Source organism: Delphinus delphis, chromosome 8 (genome assembly GCF_949987515.2).
Source record: "Delphinus delphis chromosome 8, mDelDel1.2, whole genome shotgun sequence".
Lineage (NCBI taxonomy): Eukaryota > Metazoa > Chordata > Mammalia > Artiodactyla > Delphinidae > Delphinus > Delphinus delphis.
In genome coordinates this window covers 9,325,626-9,344,613 of record NC_082690.1, presented here as the reverse complement: position 1 = coordinate 9,344,613, position 18,988 = coordinate 9,325,626, and the positions used below count along the sequence as shown (strand labels likewise).

Sequence of the window (18,988 nt, the reverse complement as noted above, 5' to 3'; positions counted from 1 at the left end):
AGTTAATTACTGGGGAAGTACTTCAGTGATCTCAATCTTGGTTTCTAAAGCGTAATTCCAGTGGTCCCAAAGATGTGTGGCCAGGACTCTCCGTGACAGCTCTCCCCACACCTCCCAGGAGAGCTGCACCCCCAGAACCCTGCAGCCTCTCCCCGGCTTCTGCCCGTCACCCTGATGCCGGCCCACCCAGCCGAGGACCACCGGCTTCCAGGGCTAGTTCAATGGCCTCTAGAAACCCGCCACAGAACTTGCGGGGTAGTTCCAGGAGGTCTGCCCTCACCTGGATGTGCTTTATAAAGTGATGAGGCTTTGGTGGCAGGGAGATGGGGCGCACACCTGATGGAGGACCCCCTTCGGGCTGCCTGCTCCCCTCCTCCACCACAGAGCTGCCCTTCTCAGTTTATCCTGTGAGCACCCCTCTCCTGCAGCTTCCCTACCTCTCTGCAACATGCTCGGTACCCCAGCGAACAGGCCCTGGGAAGCTTCCACACTTGCCAGTCTCACCTGTGCTTCCACCCGAGGCCCAGAGGTGCCCGTGCTCGTCTCTCCACCCCTCTCCTCTGCACGCGCAGGATGTGAAGTCTCAGTAGTCTACCGGGCTCCAGAGGTATAAATAGTTTATGTCATATCCAACTATTAAACACGATTTTAATCCCATTTGTGATGTCAGCTGAATAACTTGCAGGGGGCAGCTTTGATGTAGCTGGTGGAACTGAGATCGCATTGAACAGATGTCACAGCTGAGAGTCTTTTAGTGTTTCCATCAGCAACCTGCCCGTGTGTGTGTGTGTGTGTATGTGTGTGTGTGTGTTTTCAGGGGAAGTATTACATCGAGGAGGGGGTGAGAAACTCCGTGATTCAGTGATTGTACAGCACATCCATTTGCAACTTGGCAGCTGTACGCAGAGTCCAGATGTAGCAAGGCTTTGGGGGTGTTAAGCTTTCTCTCCCATTACTCAATCTGGGGGCTTTGTCTTCCGTTGGGTAACATCTAAAGACCAAGGGAAACAAACAACAAATGTGTTTTTGCTGAGTTTCGTTGCTTCTTGGTTGACTGAGAAAATGAGCAGGTTTGGAAAGGCAGCTCTGATCCAGCCCGTGGTGTCCACAGTGAACAGCTGGATGCTTACTGAATGAACAAAGGGATACGCGGGGGCAGGGGGAGAGCAGGAGGGAGGGCGTGGTGAGAGCGTGCTCTCTTGCTCGGCAGGCGCACGCAGACACCTTCAGGAGAGGGGACAAATGGATGCAGACCTCCCCCTGTTGGGGCTGGGGGCATCGGGGAGGGGCAGCTGCACCCCCAGGACTGTGCACGGTAACAGCAGCTGACAGGTGCCGGGCGCTGTGCTAGGGTCACCACCCGAATGGTTTAATGTAATCCTCGCAGCCAGCAGGTGAGCCAAGCGCTGCTACCTCCACGCACAGATGAGGAAACCGAGGCACAAGGAGGTCAAATGACCAGGTCGGCATCAGTCAGTAAGTGGCAGAGCCAGAATTCAAACCAGGAAGGATGCTATGGGTTTAACCACGACGCTAGACTGCCTTGGACGGGGCCCACCTAGGAAACCGGGCACCTGGGTTCTCAACCTCAGCCCGACCTCATTCCCGATGCCTCCCCCCTCAGGTGGCTGAGTTGTTCCTGGAAAGAAGGCCAGCAAAGTCCAGAGACCTGGCAAGGCCGGCGACCTCCTCCCGTGCAGACTGTCATCTGCGTGCCCTGGTAAATTGATCATCTCATTAGAGTGTGTTTAGAGGAATGTGTTTTAGTAGTTGGTGGGCTGTTGTCATGATGATGACTTTCTTGTTGACAGAAGAGGTTCTGCTGTGTGACGGATAGCGGACTGGAGGAAGCAGGAACACCCCTTGCCCTGGGTCTCTCCTGCCAGGGCCCAGGAGCCGCCCAGGTGGTTCTTTTGTGAGGGTTCCGTGGCTGGCATAGGTCTCCTGACCAGCTGGGGGGTTGGTGGGCGAAGGAGGGAGGCGCTGCACAGTGGCCACGACTGGCAGCCTGTTATAGGAGGCTTGGATGTCTGTGTCTCCCACCCTCATTCCTCTCAGATTTGGCTTGTATCTTGAGAGAGCTCTGATTCACGGTCAATCTCAGGGCGAAAAGAGAACTCGGATGTCATTCGATCAGATCAGACAAGGAACGGGCATGTCTGCGGTGAGGTGTCCAGCTTAGGCCCGCATGGCTCGTGGGTGGTGGAGCCTCTCTGGATGTGGACCACTCCATCCTCCAGCATCTCGCTTCCTTTCTGTAGCTGGGCCCGCTGCTAGATGCCACGCCTGCTGCATGGAGGAAGCAGGCGGCTGTGGACAGCCAAGGCCTGGACTGGGGTTGGGGAGGGAGGCATCCCTCTCAGCGTGACCCTGAACTTACATGACCCTCAGAGCGAGGGCCTCCCTCCCATCGCCCTGGTCCTAGACCTGGCCAGAGTCCTCTGCCTGGTACAGGTGGGGGTGGGGGGGTGTTAACAGCTGGTCAAAATGGCAAATACAAAACCTTCTCCAAGGCCTCAGCTGTTGTGTCTAGGTGTCCGGAGCAAGCCCATGTGAGGGTTTCAACAGTTTCTTCCGCCCTCTGGAAACTAAAGGTCACCTGCCAGGATTCCAGACACTGGGAGAAGTCTGCTCTCTGGCTCCCAAGGCGGGCCCTGGAAGCCCCAGGACATGGCCCCTGCAGACCCCAGATCCCTGGAGAGCCACGTGGAGCACAGAATGCAGACACTTAGATGAGCCAGGGCTGTTGGGAGGTGTTTCTAGGTGGATTTGAATTAAAATGAGTAAAATGGCAAGGAAGAAACAAATGCCAACCTACAGCTCTGGGCTTGTCCTTCAGAGACTCCAACCAAAGCCACCAGCTCATGGTGGCCTCATGCTCTGTGGCAGGGAGGGGGGTTTAAGAGAAGAAGAGTTGACTTCCGGGGGCTGACACTTCCAACCTAAGTCAGTCCAGTATGGAGAGCAAAGCTGCTGGGGCCCTGTGTTGAGCTCACCTTTGTTCGCGGAGGCCGACGGGTACCGTAGAGAGATTTTAGACCTTCAGGGGTCTCCTTTAGGGACTTTGGGAATGCAATGCTGGAGGAGATTTAAAGTGTCACTGTTCATGCTCGTCGTAATAACTGACCCTGGCTGAGGGCTCCTGGTGTGGACGTCTACAAGAAGACTTCCCAGCGTGGGCTCTGGAGAGCTGGATGCCCACCTCAGAAACCCGTGCGGCCTGGGGGCCCTCGGTTTCCCAGATAGGGACCGCAGTCGTACCCTGGTCCGGGAAGATCCCACATGCCGCGGAGCAACTAAGCCCGTGCGCCACAACTACTGAGCCTGCGCTCTAGAGTCTGCGAGCCACAACTACTGAACCCGCGAGCCACAACTACTGAGCCCACGAGCCACAACTACTGAAGCCCGTGTGCGTAGAGCCCGTGCTCCGCAACAAGAGAAGTCACTGCAATGAGAAGCCCACGCACCACAACGAAGAGTAGCCCCCGCTCGCTGCAACTAGAGAAAGCCGGCGCGCGGCAATGAAGACCCAATGCAGCCAAAAAGAAAGAAATAAAAAGATTACATGAGATAATACGGGCAAAGTACGAGCTGACTGAGCGATGATTCCTCTTCCTCTTCCTCTTCTCTCCCTGACCGACGCTGCCAAGACAAGGCCTGGTGCCGTGCCTCCACTCTGGAGCCCTGGGTGCCCCTTCTGCTCCCAGCACCTCTGCTCTGGCTTCCTCTCCAAGGGAGGGTGTGAGGCCGCCCGGCTGGGCTGGCACTGCCACGGCTGACCACCCTATTTGTCGGTGTGGAAGTTCTACCTCCTACAGGTATGGAAATGGGGCTTCAACTTGTCGCTTGTAAAGGACCCTCATCGGTGATGTTTTCTTTTGTTTGTTTGTTTTTTGGCCGTGCTGCGTGGCAGGCGGAATCTTAGTTTCCTGACCAGGGATCGATCCCGTGCCCCCTGCAGTGGAAGCGCGGAGTCTTAATCACTGGATCGCCAGCAAAGTCCCCAGTGATGTTTTTAAGAAGATTGTCACCCTCATCTCTGACAGGAAGAAGGACAAGATGGTCCTTTGGGTGCCCCTGGGGTTGACTGACCCAGGTCCTGTCTCCAGCCCTCCTGCAGGGGTATGGCTCTGGCCTGGCTGCCTCCCCCCACCCGTGCTCCGGGCAGGGGGGGGGCTGGGTCAGTACTCACGCTGGATGTCGATGGTGACCGAGGTCTCCTTTCCTCCGGGGATGGCTTTGTTGGTGGCTCGGCACACGATGCTCTGCCCGTTCTCCACGTCGCCGGGGGAGATGAAGAGGGTACTCACAATGCTCTCACGCTTGCCGTCGCGAAGCAAGGTCTGCGGGGGGAGAGAAGGCCCTTGTCACTTGTCACTCAGCTGGGGTGGCCTGGGTGGGTCACGTGCCAGTCTTGGAGAGGAGGAGGGAGCCCTGTGGATGGAGGTGGGTCAGCTCAGCACACCCAGGGGAGCCCATCTCCATGCAGAGCCAGGGGTTACCATTGGCTCCGTGGCCCAGATGCGTGCTGGGCTTCGGCTGGAACAAGGAACTGGAAAGTTTTCCAGCATGTGTGAAAATCAGCCTGGACTTGCCCACCCTGACACGTAAAAGAAGCCAGGCTGGGCCTGACGGAAACCAGCTTCTATGTAGAAATGAACTTGTGACTATTCTGCCTCTGGCCTGGGGGTGTCTCTGGGTCTGCAGGAAGCTCTGAGATGGGGGGCTACATGCAGGTGCTGTGGCCCCTGGGGATGCCGCAGGCTGTAGAAGGGGGTGCAGTTTGGGGGGTGGGGGTAAGGGCGGGGCTGGGAGGGATGTGGGCAGAATCAACGCACACTGACCATTTCATTACTTTACCTGTACAAACCCTTTCAACGTTTCAATCGTTTCACTTCCTGACCTCATTAGAGCTCGGACCAAGCCACAGGCGGGACAGATGCCATCGTCTTTCATTTGACAGGTGAGAAAACAGGTGTGATCAAGAGAGGCTACGGAGCTTGACCAAACTCACTTCAAGTTGGTGATAATATAAGTAAGAGGGTCTTGGAGTGAGTTGAATAGTATCCCCCCAATTCATCTTCACCCAGAACCTCAGACTGTGACCTTATTTGGAAATAGGGCCTTCACAACTTGGTTAAGTAACTAGTAATTAGTTAAGGATCTTGAGACAAGATCAACCTGGATGTAGAGTGGGCCCCAAATCGAGTGACTGGTGTCCTTGTAAGAGGAGGAAAAGACACAGGGAGAAACAAGGAAGGGGGCCATGGCGAGAAGGAGGCAGAGATTGGAATGATGATGTCACAAGCCAAGGAAAGCCAGGAGCCACCAGGACCTGGAAGAGGCAGGAAGCCAGGAGCCCCCAGGAACTGGAAGGAAAGCCAGGAGCCCCCAGGAACTGGAAGAGGCAGGAAGCCAGCAGCCCCCAGGAGCTGGAAGAGGCAGGAAGATCCTCCCTCTGGGGCCTTTGGAGGAAGCACAGCCCTGCCCACACCTTGATTTTTCGCCTCTACAAGTGTGAGACAACACATTTTGGTTGTTTGAAGAACCAAGTTGTGGTACTTGGTTACCGTGGCCCTAGAAACTAACGCAAGCCTAAAGGTCTCCTGTCTTCCCCGTGACCACGAGGTCATTCCTCACAGCTGCTGTTTCCCATCATTGCCGCTACCCCCTCCCTCCTCTGAGCCCCCTTCCAGCTACTTCCGCAGCCGTTTACTGCCCCGAACCCTGAGCTCCCTGGTGGCCCACGAAGGTGGGTGCATACTGGGGAGGTGCAGTGTGCAGGAGGGTCACTTCAGGGGACAAGGTGGGGAGACTGGACTTGCTCAGTACACCCCAGGAAGGAACTTGATCCTGCAGCAGGGGGTGCCGGATGCAGTCTTACTTTGCCATGACTGGAGCCAAGGAATAGATGGACAGACTCTACTTCCTCAAAACCTCCCTGAAAATAACCATGACATCCTCTCTAATCCTCACAGGACCCTGGAAGGAAGGGAGCCTTGTCTCCTAAATAACGGAAGAGAAAACTGAGTTCAAAGTGAGTCAGGAACTTGCTGGGCAGGGCTGGGATTTGCACTTGAGAATGGTGAGCCCTGAGCCCATGACCCTCCCACTGCAGCTTCCTGAGGACCTGGAAGCCGGGTGGTGTGATCCCCACTTAAAGGTGGGAACAGTTAGATAATTAAGTAGCTTCCGAGTTTAGCAGTGACATGCAGGCGGCTGGACCCTGCCTCTAGGTCCTCAGTTCAGTACCGTCCAACACTAGGAGAACAGGACGGGAGCTTCGGTCCAGAACGGCGCGTCCTGCTGTAGACAAAGCCAGACTCAGATGCCGGAGAGATCTGCAGAGCAGGGCAGTAGTCCCCGCCTGTTTCTCCTCTGCTGTAGAACGGCCTGGGCGCAGGCCTGTTCCCGTCCATATTCTCTCCTGGGACGTGGGGTGATGGTCTCAGCCCTGGGCAGAGGGATCTTGGAGAGGGGCTGGGGGAGGGTGCTACGGTCAGTCCCAGGAGCCGGTGGGGTAAGGGCCTTGAGCTCAGCCTCAGGGCCAGGGCGCTAACCTGGAGGCCGGCCCCCGGGGGTAGGGCTTGGCGCGCGGGCGGTGTAGCCCCGCCCAGCCGGAGCAGGGAGCTGCGGCCGCACCAACGTAACCTGCTGGCTCCGGCTCTGCTGACCTCCCGCGTCTATAAATAACCAAGCGATAATCAACAATTTCCTGGATGAAAAGAAGACCTCGGGGCTGGGGTTGAGGAGGGAGGGAGATCGTATTGTTCTTCCCCCTCTCTTTTTCTTTACTTTTTCGTGGTGCTAACGAGGGGCATTTACATAAATTTTACTCTGCAGGCACCCCTCTCAGGTTGATCTACTTGAGGGGTGCAGGGCCGGTGGGAGGGGAGCCGGGGGCCGAGCTAATTAGGCCCCTGACTGCTGCCCGCTCCCCGCACCCAGGGCGCTCCTCGCCCAGAATGATGATTAATGACATATTTACTGTGTCCGGGCGTGTGCTTTTCTGGGAAATAAAAATTCTGGTTCAAGTTGTTTGTTCCGCCTAATTAGAGAAGGGGAGATGTGTTCATTAAACCGGGGGAGAGCTCAGCGCCCGCTCCCCACGGGCCGCTTGGGGGTGTGAAGGCAAGGCCACAACGCGTTCCTGGGGAGGGAGCCGAGAGCAGGGCGAAGAGGGGGCCTTGGTCTTCTCACCCTGGTTTTCCTCCTTCCCTCGTTCTTTCCTTCTGCATCTCCTCACCTCTCCTTTCTTTCTCTTTTCTTTTCCATCATTCCTCTCTTATAAACCTCCACTGTTCTCACATGCAAATGAAACCCTGGGACTTTGTGGCCTCCAGGTCCAGGCCAGGTGGACACTCTCTCATTTGCTGATTCTTGTCACTTCCCCGTCCTCCCTGCCCCTTCCCTCCTCTGAACTTGGCTCTGGAGACGCACCTCCAGGCCGCCACCTTCTGCTTGAGAAACGGTCGTAAGCACGCACTCAGCTTCAGGAGGGTAAGTGGGTTATTAGCGGTGAATCACTGTTTCTGGGGTCGCCACCTCCAAGGCCTGGGGCAGCGTTCCCTCCAGCTTGGTGGGCACTAGTGTGACCCTGATGGCCTCTCCTGCGGGTGCCACCTGTGTGTGCAGATGTGGACCAGGAGCGGGGCCTATATACCTCACCTGCACAGGGGTGAACATGCCAGGGCCTGTGTGCGTGTCCACCAGCCTCTGGTCCACTAACTGCTTCCAAAGAGCCTTCCTGACTGTCCCAGTGTCTGCGGGAGGCTTAGGGCTCATCTCTGGCCCCTGCCTGTGCTGTGCTGCTTCCTGTCTGTGCATCCAGCCCCCCTGTCCCACCCCTGAGGGCAGGCACTTGGCATTCAGTTGGCAGCGGTAGTGGGGGAGCTGGGCTGGCCAGGGGCAGACTGCACCCTGTGTGAGGTTATCCAGTGTGGGCAGCTGCCACCACTCTGCTCTTTCCAAAGCCCCTGGAGCCTCAGCTGGGCAGTGGAGAGCCAGGCTGAGCCCCAAGAGCTGGGAGGCCTCGTGAGCACAGTTGAGGGAGGATGGAGGTTTGGAGGGAATGCATTGGGTGGGTGGCCCAAACCTGGTGCTGAATATAGGATGTTCATTGATATGCAAACAGCCTGGAAAGGGCTTGAACCGGCCTGATTGCCTGGCAACAAGGCCTCCTCTCTTCTCCCTCCTCACTCACCTCGCCCACCTGCCATGTCCCTCAAGTTTTTTTAATCATCTCTTTGCCTCCCCTTCTTATAGCTGCCTGGGGACTCCATGGGTGCCTGTCATGTGGTTTGAATGAGGGCTGTCAGGGAAGGTGGAGGTTTGCACGGGGCCTTTTGCCCCAGACCCTGTGTCTTCAGGGACCAACCCCCAGTTTTGTTCCCTGGGGCCAGGAAGGATGCTCTTCACAGAGAAGGCCAGGATGAGCGGTAGCTGCACACCGAGTAGAGACTCTTGGCCCCTAAGACGGACAGATGAGATGGGGGGTACTGGGGTGACTGGAGGGGAGAGATTGCAGAGCTGGGCTCCAGTGAGGGCCCAGCGTGGAACCTAATGAGGCTCATTGGTCCTGGGGGTGGGTGGGTGGCCCCTTGGGCAGGCAGCAGTCTGAAGCTGGAGGAAGCAGTGGGGTAGGGCTGGAGGGTAGGGGCTTCAAGGGTAGAGATATACACGACTGTACATCCTAAGACCAAGCGACCCTGTTGTGCGCACCCGGGTCAAGGCCTCATCCCCCAATGTGGCTGCTGCTGGGGTAGTAGCAGATGGGGCAGGGATCTGGCTCCCATGGAAGACTTCTCTCTGGCCTCAGCCCAGACTGTCTCCTCTCCTCTTCCACAACCTGTCCTGCGTCCCCTGGTCTGCCTTCCCGATGAATGCCAGGTGGCCTCCATTCTGGTGCCAGGCCCGGAGAAGACGGCCTGAGGCTGGGTGTCCAGGAAGAGAGGACTTGGAGAGAGGCCCCGCCATCCTCTCCCCTGCTTCTGCAGCCAGACACCTGCTGGGAGCTGCGGGCCCTCACCCAAGCACCCGGGCCGCGAGGGCTCTGGCGGCCGTGGGTCCAGGGAGAGGCTCCACAGCCTGTGGTGCTGCATCCTCTTCCCGAGGATTCTCCCAGGGCGAGGGACTTAGCCATCCTCTGTGATGCCATCCTCAGTCCCACCAGCCCATCCTTCCCCTGCTGGCCACACGGTGGAGGAGCAAAATGAACACCCCACGAAACCTGGGCTGCTGTGTGACCTCTGGGGAGGGAGAACAGGGTGAGCCAGACGGGGCTTTGGGAGGAAGGGCCCAGTAATAACAGCGAACGTTTTACGAAGCCCTGACTCTACGCCAGGCACTTTACCCAGTGCTTTCAACGCATTATTCTCTCTACGTCTCAAAGCAATCCTAACAGGGGTCCGCAGTTATCATCCTCCCGTTTTGCAGATGGGGAAGCTGAGGTGGAGAGCTGAAGTTACCATAATATGTGATGGGGCTCAGGTCTGAACCAAGTTGGTAGGATCGTGGGGCCTGCTCTACTATGACACTGTCACACTCGCCCAGGAAATGTGGATGGCAGGGTGCACCATGGGGCCCTTGCGGATCAAGTGAGGGAAGGCAGTGATCCTAACAGCCTTGCTTCCCTCTGCCCGGCACTCTGCTCATTGAAGCCTCGCGACCAGCCTTTGAGGCAGGTGCCGTGGCTCCCATGGTAGAGATGGGGACTCTCAGGCACAGCAAGGTTAGGGAGCTTGCCCGTGGTCACAGAGCTAGAAGGAGGCAGAGCCTGGATTCAGGCTTCCCAGCCCCCTGGGTCCACGGGCTTAACCACCCACCATGTGGTAAATACGGAGGCTTCAGCTATGAGCGCTTTCAGGGCCGCCCTGTGGGATTTTTTTCTGTAGACGGTGGACCCTCCTTGACTTTGTGTACTCGTGTGTCCTCTCAACCTCTCTCTCTCCCTGTCTCTCTGTCTCTGTCTCTCTCTCAGATGCTCATGTCCCTGGCCCCTTCTCTTGCATAGCCTATCTGGGGCTGCTCTGCCTTTGGGACTTCAGAAGTTCCTAGGTCAATGGCACGTGCAGTCCTGGGGAAAGAGGGGGCAGCAGAGGGCTGGGCTCTGGCAGCCCCCAGAGCAGATGCCATATGAGTATGGCTGGAGGATCCAGCCTTCTCCGTGTACCCCAAGTCACAGGTTATAGCTTGTCAGACCTGGCAGGTCCCTGCTATATGTGAATTGTGTCCGCCCCACCCCCGAACTCATATGGTGAAGCTCTGACCGCCAATGGCACATATTTGGACATAGGGCCTTTAAAGAGGTAGTTAAGGTTAAATGAGGTCATAAGGGTGGGGCCCTCATCCAATAGGACTGGAGTCCTTATGAGAAGAGGTAGAGACACCAGAGATCTCTCTCTCTCTCTCTCTCTCTGTCTCTGAACACGCAGAGGAAAGGCCATGTGAGGATACGGTGAGAAGACCGCTGTCTATAGGAAGCCAGGAAGAGAGGTCTCACCAGAAAGCAACCTCACTGGCACCTTGATCTTGGACTTCCAGCCTCCAGAACTGTGAGAAATGCATGTCTGTTGTTTAAGCCACTGGTCTGTAGTATTTTATTATGGCAGCCCAAACAGACTAATACAGAGTGTCTGATCCAGCCCCTTTGCTTTACACACAGGAGCCTGAGGCTCAGGGAGTGACTTTCCTGAAGTTACACAGTAGGGATGGATCCCAGGACCCTGGCTGGTGGTGCTATAGTTCCTGTCGTGGGCCGTGGGCCGGCGGGAGGGTGACAGGGTCGGGTGGGACAGAGGGTGGAGCGTGGCCTCCCTGCTCTGGTCTGCAGGGGCACGGGGCTGGGCTCTCGGAGGGGCCTTCCCCTCATGGACGAGGCCAACGTGCTGGGGGCAAGGTCCAGCAGTGACCCGGACCTTTCTCTTTCCCAGATGGGGGCATGTCCTCTGAGGGCAGAAATCTTGGCAGGGGCCAGGCTGGTCCAGCTTCAGGGAGGGACTGGACAGATGCCCAGACTGAAGGAGCAGCCCTTTCCTTCATCATCTGGGTGATCCATCCCTGTGTCATATTTTTGTATTTCCTAACACAGCAAGGTGGCTCCCGCTCCGGATGTGGGTGCGAGATTTCTCTCACAGTAAAGCAGCTTCCCCCTGGATGGACTCGTGCCCGAGGGAAGGCATTTGTCCTGGGTCTGGCACCAGCTCTGGGTGGGGGGCAGGGGCCCAGGCCTCTATCTGCAGGTTTGGAGCTGATTCCTTGGCTGGGTTTTCGGCTTTGGACAGGAAGGACACTCCCTCAGAGGAGGGACGTCCTATCTCGTATCCGCCGTGGATGGTGGAGGCCGTGCTCATCTTTCCGGGGCCCAGGAAGTTGGTGCACTGGGAGTGGGCAGCAGGCCGTGCCCCTCCTGCTCTCTGAGGCCAAGGAGGGCCAAGGGGAAAGGAGAGCCACGGTTCTGGAGGCCTGGGCCTCCCGCCTCAGAGCCTGATCCAGTCTCTGAGCAGCTGCGCATGTGTCTGAGGCTGCCCGGAGAGGAGGAGTAGGCCCGCCGTTGGGAGGACCGTCATCAGGTGAGAAGGGCCGTCACTTCCCTCGTCTGTAGATCAGGGAGTCGGACCAGCCCTCCCCAAGGTCCCGTTCACCTTTAACGGCTCCGGGGTATGTCAGTGCCGCCTGGAACTCTACTCACAGCATCCTGGAGTGGAGTTTGGTGGGAGCTGTTTTAAAACGTGCCGAGGATTTTGTTTTTATTCAGGGTTGGTGAGGCTGACAGATCAGGAGAAGGTGGCCATTGAAAAGGTAGTTTGGGGAATTCCCTGGCGGTCCAGTGGTTAGGACTCCGGGCTTCACTGCCGAGGTTGTGGGTTCAGTCCCTGGTTGGGGAACTGAGATCCCACAAGCCATACGGCATGGCCAAAAAAGGAAAAAAGAAAAGGTAGTTTGTTACTCAGCTCCCTAGAGGAGGGGGCACACGATTCCACGTACAGCACTGGCCCCGCCAGGAGGCACCTGGTCAGTCAGGAGGCAGAGGGAGCGAGGGGAAAGCACGGGTGCAAGCCTTTACTGTGGTTTCTGTGGGAAAGAATGGACGAGGCAGGGTAAGCAGCTGAACAGGTCTAGGGTTGGAGGGTTAGAATAATTTCCGCGGGCTCTAGGCTATAGGGGTGGTCTCTGGTTACCTGGTATCCAGCTCTGCAGTGACTTAGGGTAGGGGGAGAGAGCCTGGGACCGCAAGAGCCTGATAGAGGAGGGGGTGAGGCTGTGGACCCAGGGTGCTTTGGTTTGCATAGTAGAGGCCTGTTCCCAGGTGTTTGCTCTCTAGGGATTAGCGAACCCTAGGAGGGACCGTCCCTCCTCAACTACAAGATGTCAAAGCATCATGAAATATAGAAAATAAAAACATGACAAATACAGGGGCCAGTTCAGGGCCCTTCCAGCTCCTGGCACCTTGTGTAAATTAGAGAAAAGCACCTCAGCCGGTAGGTACAGCAGATGCAGGGCTTGGTAAGGGATTATGGGCTGGATTCAGCACCCCTCCCCCACCCCAAGCCAGGCACCTGGGACAGGAAGGAACCTAAAGAGCCTCACCTTGCAGCTCTGGGAGGGTGGGCAGATCGACTAATAGAAATACAGACATCAGTTAACTTTGAATTTCAGATAAACAGTGCATAATCTTTAGTATAAATATGGCCCATAGTGTGGCCCATGTAATATTTGGGACATACCTACACTGAAAAGTTATTTATTGTTTACCTGAGATTCACGTTTAACTGGACATCCTGTATTTTATCTGGCAACCCTCAGCCCTGGCCACCTGTGTCCCTGAGTCCTCTCCTCTGACCATACTCTATTCTTAGGGTGACCAAGCTCAGCGATTACCCCAGGAAAGAGAGAAAGTGGAGGAGAGACAGAAAAGGTCAGATAAATAGAGGCAGAGCACGAGAGAGAAAAAGAGAGACAAAGTGACAGTGCGCGCACGAGAGAAAAGACAGAGAGAGAGAGACAACGAGCCAGGAACAAAAGGTGACAGAAAATCATACAGGCAGAGCAAGAGCTGCAGAGAGATGGGGAGAGCCGGCCCCTCCTGCAGCCCCTCCCCTCCCTCCACCCCGCCTCACCTTGGAGTAGGTGGCTCCATTGATCACCTCTCCCTTCCTCAGCCAGATGATGGAGGCTGCAGGCTTGGCGTTGTCTGCATGGCAGGTGAGGTTGAGGGGGTCCCCGGCCCGCAGGCTGATGACAGGCCCCCCCAGGATGACGGGGTCGTCAGGTGGCACTGCGGGGAGAGGAGGGGAGAGGTCAGGCTGAGGGCGCCCCTCCCCTCGGGCAGGGCTGGGTGGACTTTATGGAGTTGATGACCAACAGTAATTATCATTCTTTAATAAAATGTATAATGCCCTTGTAGGATAACAATAACAGCAACAACAGCGGTAATCCTGACACAGGCATCGCGTGTTTATTTGCAGAGGACTCTCACGTCATCATTTCATCCCGCGTGCGGCAGCCCGTGAGGGGACAGGGCAGGTGTCATTAGCTATGATTTGCAGATCGGGAAGCACGGCACGGCTGCCTGGATTGCTTTTTTTTTTTTTTTTTTTGCGGTACGCGGGCCTCTCACTGCTGTGGCCTCTCCCGTTGCGGAGCACAGGCTCCAGATGCGCAGGCTCAGCGGCCATGGCTCACGGGCCCAGCCGCTCCGCGGCGTGTGGGATCTTCCCGGACCGGGGCACGAACCCGTGTCCCCTGCATCGGCAGGCGGACTCTCAACCACTGCGCCACCAGGGAAGCCCAGATCATTCTTTTTAACTTCTCTCTCCCTCTTTTAAAACAAAGCAATGTCACATCTGTCGTCTGATTTAGTCCTCACAACCATCTTGCGAGGTAAACATTATTATCCCAATTACACAGATCTGGAAACCGAGGCTCAGCAAGACCAAGTGACTTGCTCAAGGTCACACAGTGCATGAGTAGCAGAGCCAGGGCTGGAAGCAGGTCCCCTGACACTTGGAGCACCAGGCTGGTTGCTTCCCCTGCAGGGGACAGGTGACAGGCGACCTTTCAAGGCTGAGACAGTGTTTCAGAGGGCTGGGCATCTCCTTAGCACTTTACTCTCCCTCATCCCAGAGTCAGAATGAATCTCTCTTGCCTGGTCCTTCCACCCCATTTCATAGCAGCGTGGTCCCCGCCACGAGACGGGGACTGCCAGGGGGAGAGTGACGCCTCCCGTAGCGCCCGGCACAGGGCCTGGTGCCTGGCGGAAGCGCCATACGCGTTTGCTAACTCCAGTGCAGTCACGCCTTTGATCCCCATGACGACCATGGGATGTGGGATGGGCAGTTATGATGATGGATGACCATTGTTGGGAGAAGAGGCCCAGAGAAGTTAAGTGACTGGCCTAAGGTCACAGAGCCTCTTCTGAGGTTTGTGCTTGTGGACGCACGAGGGTCTCAGGCCTCTGCTTTCCCTGTCTCTCCTTCCTGGACAAACCAGAAGGGGCAGGGCTCCTTGGAGACCACCTGAGGAATCCCTGGCCTTCTTCCCCAAGGCGGGGCTGGTCAGGAGGGCTGAGCTGCATGTTTGCTCAGTGAATGGGTCATTAGGTGAGAGTTGGGGTCCTCACGCAAAGGGCCTTCTTTGCCCAGTATCCAGAGAAAGTCCATCCTTCCAGCCAGGCCCTGTGCGACCTTCTGGGCCCGTGGGCAGGAAGGCAGCCTGTCCAGGCAGTGGAGGCACGTCCAGACCCAGCAGCTCTGCCTTCCAGCCCCTCCCCACCCAGGGCACCCCCAGCAACCTGCTGGCTTCCCTCCACTCCCCAGGGCCCATCCCTGCCCTGGCACCTGCCAGGCTCCTCAGGAAACTCCAGGAGACCCTGGGGCCAGGTGAGTACTTGAAGCAGCACGCCTCCAGCTAGCGGCTCTGCCCCCTCCCTTTCCAGCCTCCAGGACGCCTGGTTCAGAACTACAGCCCTGGCGAGTGCCATCCCGCAAGTTTCTATTTCCTAAGGGAAAAAAAACCCTCCCGGCTTCCAAGTTGCTCTCGTCAGCCCCAGGACTCCACTGTGATCCTGGCCCAGGGAGAAAGTCGGCCTCATTCAGCCCTGCCCAGCCTCCTAGGGGGACCTGGGTGCAGGTAGACGGTAGGTGTGGGCCGGACAGTAAAGACAGCTTCCTACCCCGCCCACCCTTTACCCCCTCATTAGTGCCAGAGGCCTCCTTGGTGCTGTGGGCCAGAGAGCCCCAGGGAGGCTAAGGAGGGCCTTATAGTGCTGCCCTTCCAGCAGGGAGGGCTGCGCTGGGCTCCGGGCCCCTCCCTCCGGGTGGCGGCTTTCGATTCGATGGATGTGCTCAGGCAGAGCTTGCTGAAGGCCAGGGAGACTGGAAAGAAGCTTCCGGAACAGAATCAACACCTGGCCATCCCCAGTGCTGAGCCAAGGGGGCGAGATCGTGGAAGTGCCCTAAATCAGAGGCCGAAGCGGGAAGGCAGTCCCTTGCCCGGTTTTATTTCCTCAGATATAAAGTGTGAAAGTACAACAGGGGATCTGGAACGTTCCTCCAGCACTGACATTTGTTGGGCCCGAGACAGTGGTTCTCGCTGCAGTTTACAATATTCCGGGGGAGGTTTTAAACGTCCCATCGCCAGGCCACACCCTGACCAGTTGAATCCCCATTTCAGGGGGTAGACCAGAGCATCAGGGCATTTTAAAGCTCGCAGAGGATTCTGCTGTGTGACCGGGTTTGAGAACATAGTGTCTCTGGGCCTTTGCTCAGTGTAACCACCTGTGATCACGGCTAGTGCTGCGTTTGGAATGTCGGGTTAGAGGAGGGGAGAGGGGAGTGGGACTGTGCCGTGCGATGCTTAGGTGCACGTGTGCGTGTGCACACATCTTCCCAAGTAAGTGGTTATCACGCCAGTCGTTCACGTAACCATGCATTAGGGAATGGCCCTCGCCTCGGTGCACACCAGATGGGGTAGGAGGGGTGTGGATGGGGGCTGGGGCGGGGGAAGGGGGAGGGGGAGGAGGGGGGAGGTTTGGGGCCCGCAGGCTGAATAGAAATCAACAGTCGCTCCCTCCTGGCAGCTGTGGTCCTGACAGGAGGGGGGTGACTCATTACCTCTCCATTCAGACCCGGGCCCGGACCTGGGGGGCCAGGAGGGGAGAGAGTCTCGAGCAGCCCGAGCCTGGAGATGCATTATTCATCCATCCCCCTCCCAGGATTCGTTATTATCCTGAACCACTATAGAGCTTGGTCTCCTAATTTTTTAATCACAGGGAAGGTGGAAGCGTTAACCTTTTGTGATTAATCCGGAGATAAAAATAGTTGACGGTTTTGGTGTTGAGCTTGTTGTCAGTCAGGAAAAGTGCATTAGCTGTTGGGTGACTGAGACCTGGGAGGACTTGAGCCCGGGCAGAGTGGGTGCCGGGAGCTGGAAGGCAGCCCGGGGGTCACACCCTCCCTGGGAGAGGGGCTGGCTCTGGGGCGCTGCATTTGAAAGGGGCACATCATGCGAATTAGGGTTCTACAGTCGCGGGGGGGCGCCTGGCTCTTTGCCATTTACCCTTCTGTCATCCGGGCTTTGGGCAGGCGGCTGGGGGCCTTCCTCCTTGCTCTGCCCATCTCTGGCCATCAGCCGTGTAGACAGTGCCACGTGTGTGGGTGTACAGTGTGGAGGACCCGCGCTCCCTCTGTGGGAGGGAGCCCCTGAGGAATTTCTCCCAACTCTGCTGCCCAGAGCAAGCGGGCTTCAGTGGAGCGGCGGGCAGGGAGGCACAGGGGATGTGTATGAGGCCAGAGAGCATGGTGGCTGCCCAGAGTCACAGGGAGCGAGGGTAAGAGAGGATGGGGAAGTGCAGCCTGGCTCCACCTGGGCGGTAAAGCTTTCACCTGTTTTAGGTACTAGGGTTCTTTATACCATTTTACAGCAACAAGAGATTCTGTGGCTAAAAGTTGTATGGGACCGATCCCCAGCCCCACAGCTATCTCTAAGACGTGCTCCTATGATCAGAAGGCCTCCTGCACTAGAGCATGTGCTAGGGGTGACCATCTGACTCTCCTTCCTGCAGGACATCGGCTGGACAGAGAGCAGAGTGGAGCTGGGTTAGAGGGCTTCCGCCTCATTCTGGAACTGCTCACTGACTCTGTGCCCAGCTCATTTGACTCCTTGGTCTTGGTCTGCCCGGTTGGTCAACTTTGCCCGAACAGGCTGGGAAAATTCTCTTGGTGTCAGGCCATGGGCAGCGCTCTGGGGTCTCCTCCAAAGTCCAGTTGGTCACCTAAGTGGCCCCCTCCAGCCCGCTGGGCTTCCAGGGTTCCCCAGATGCTCTGTCAGCCCAGATGGTTGGTCCCCAGAGATGGGAGATGGGACACATCTGCCAGAAGAGGCCAGCAGCCCGGACACGGAGCTTATGTTGCCAGGGGCAGAGGTGGGGCGGTCAGCGGGCCATCCCCCCACCCCCATCAGTACCGGGAGCACCTCGTAGACGCTAAGCTTTCTGGAGGGCAGGCCCGGGTCCTGTTCAACTCATGTGCAGTGCCTTCTCCACAAGTGGGCTGTTCAAACACAGTCTGGTTGGGTCACTGCTCTGCTCCAAGCTCTCTGGGGCCTCTGCACTGTCCCTGGAACGTAATTTGAAATCATCTCTGTTGTCTATAAGCACCTGCACCCCTGGTCCTGGCCTCCCTCTGGGACCTGGCTTCCTTCCACTCAGCCACTCAGCCCTCACCACGCCCCGCCCCAGGGCCTTTCCGTCTGGAATGTTCTTTTCTGTGTCTTTGTCTTGCTGGCTTCTCCTCGTCAGTGATGGTGCAGCTTAAATGCCACGTCCTCTTCGAGGCCTGGCCACCCTGTGTAACAGCCCCTCATGACTCTCTGTCACACCAGCCCCCTTGCTTCTTTATCACTGGGTTCATTTGTATCTCCCCTTATGGAAAGGAGGCTGCCTGACAGCAAAGAAAGACCTTGTCTCTCTTGGTCACTAGATCAGTGCCTGGCACACAGTAGGTGCTCAGTAAATGTTTGTTGAATGAATAAATGAAAGATCCCTGGGTGAGGGGTCTGGCATGGGCGTTTGCTTCCGAGGCCAGCAGTTTCTATGCCGTGTGTGTATGGCGGTGGGTAGAGTTGGGGTGGCGGGCAAAGAGGAGGTGCCTCCCACCCCTTGCACGGACAGGAACTCCCTATGGTGGGACCTTGGGGAGTGGTTGCTTCCTGCCGTTTCTGGAAAGGAGGAGCCCAGGCGGGAGGGCTTGGGGTGGTGGGGTTCTCGGCTTGTTTTCTCGGTAGCACCAGACCCCTCGGTCGAGGAGGGACCCCCGTCTGATTTCTCTGGATCATAGGCTAGGGAGAGGTCTGCTGCAAGCAGGGTGGCAGCTCGGAGGGCTTCTGGCTTGGAGGGAAGATGAGGTGTGCCTTCCATGGTGCTTTTCTCTGCTTTTAGGGGTCAGTGTTCAGCCCCAGGCCCCAGGGAGTCAGGAAGGGAGCGGACTGAGTTTGTGCTGCGAGTGGGGGGAGCTGACTGGAGGGGAGGGAGGACCCCCAGGGGCCTCCGAGCTCATCCTAACCAGCACCTCCCACACTCCAGAACCTTCTTTCCTCCCAGTGTCCCGGGTGCACGGCCAGCATTCCTTCCTTCCCTCCTGAAATTGATGTTTCCACGTCTTTCTTTCAGCCTCTTTCACACCCCAATCTGAGCCCATAGTGGTTGAGTAAAGCCAGACCCAGCCTGCCCTCTTGAGCCGGTAGGGTGAACTTTGTTACTCAGAGCGTGTTCCCGGGTCGGAGCTGCAGCCTCCACATCACCTGGGAGCTTGTTAGAAACGCAGGCTTGTGCTTCACCTCAAGAGCTCCTGAATCTGGATCTGCGCTTAGAAACGACCCAGATAACTGGTATGTACGTTAAAGTCTGAGGAACACTGCTCTGGAGGGCTCCTAGGATGATTACAAACCGATAAGTGCTTTGAAGAAAAGGCTCATTGGACAGTGAGAACAC

The 18,988-nt window shown here is 57.1% G+C and overlaps 1 protein-coding gene across 6 annotated transcripts in view; it reads right to left on the bottom strand.

The window, feature by feature from the left end:
* Positions 1 to 18,988, bottom strand: part of KIRREL3 (kirre like nephrin family adhesion molecule 3) — a 543,060-nt gene that overhangs the window by 28,294 nt on the left and 495,778 nt on the right. For all 6 annotated transcript variants that reach the window (XM_060017684.1, XM_060017683.1, XM_060017686.1 and 3 more), the window contains exons 6-7: positions 13,119 to 13,276; positions 4,193 to 4,343 (exon numbers count right to left, since the gene is read on the bottom strand). In XM_060017684.1, coding sequence (XP_059873667.1) covers positions 4,193 to 4,343; positions 13,119 to 13,276 — 309 coding nt within the window. The remainder of the gene's footprint in view (positions 1 to 4,192; positions 4,344 to 13,118; positions 13,277 to 18,988) is intronic.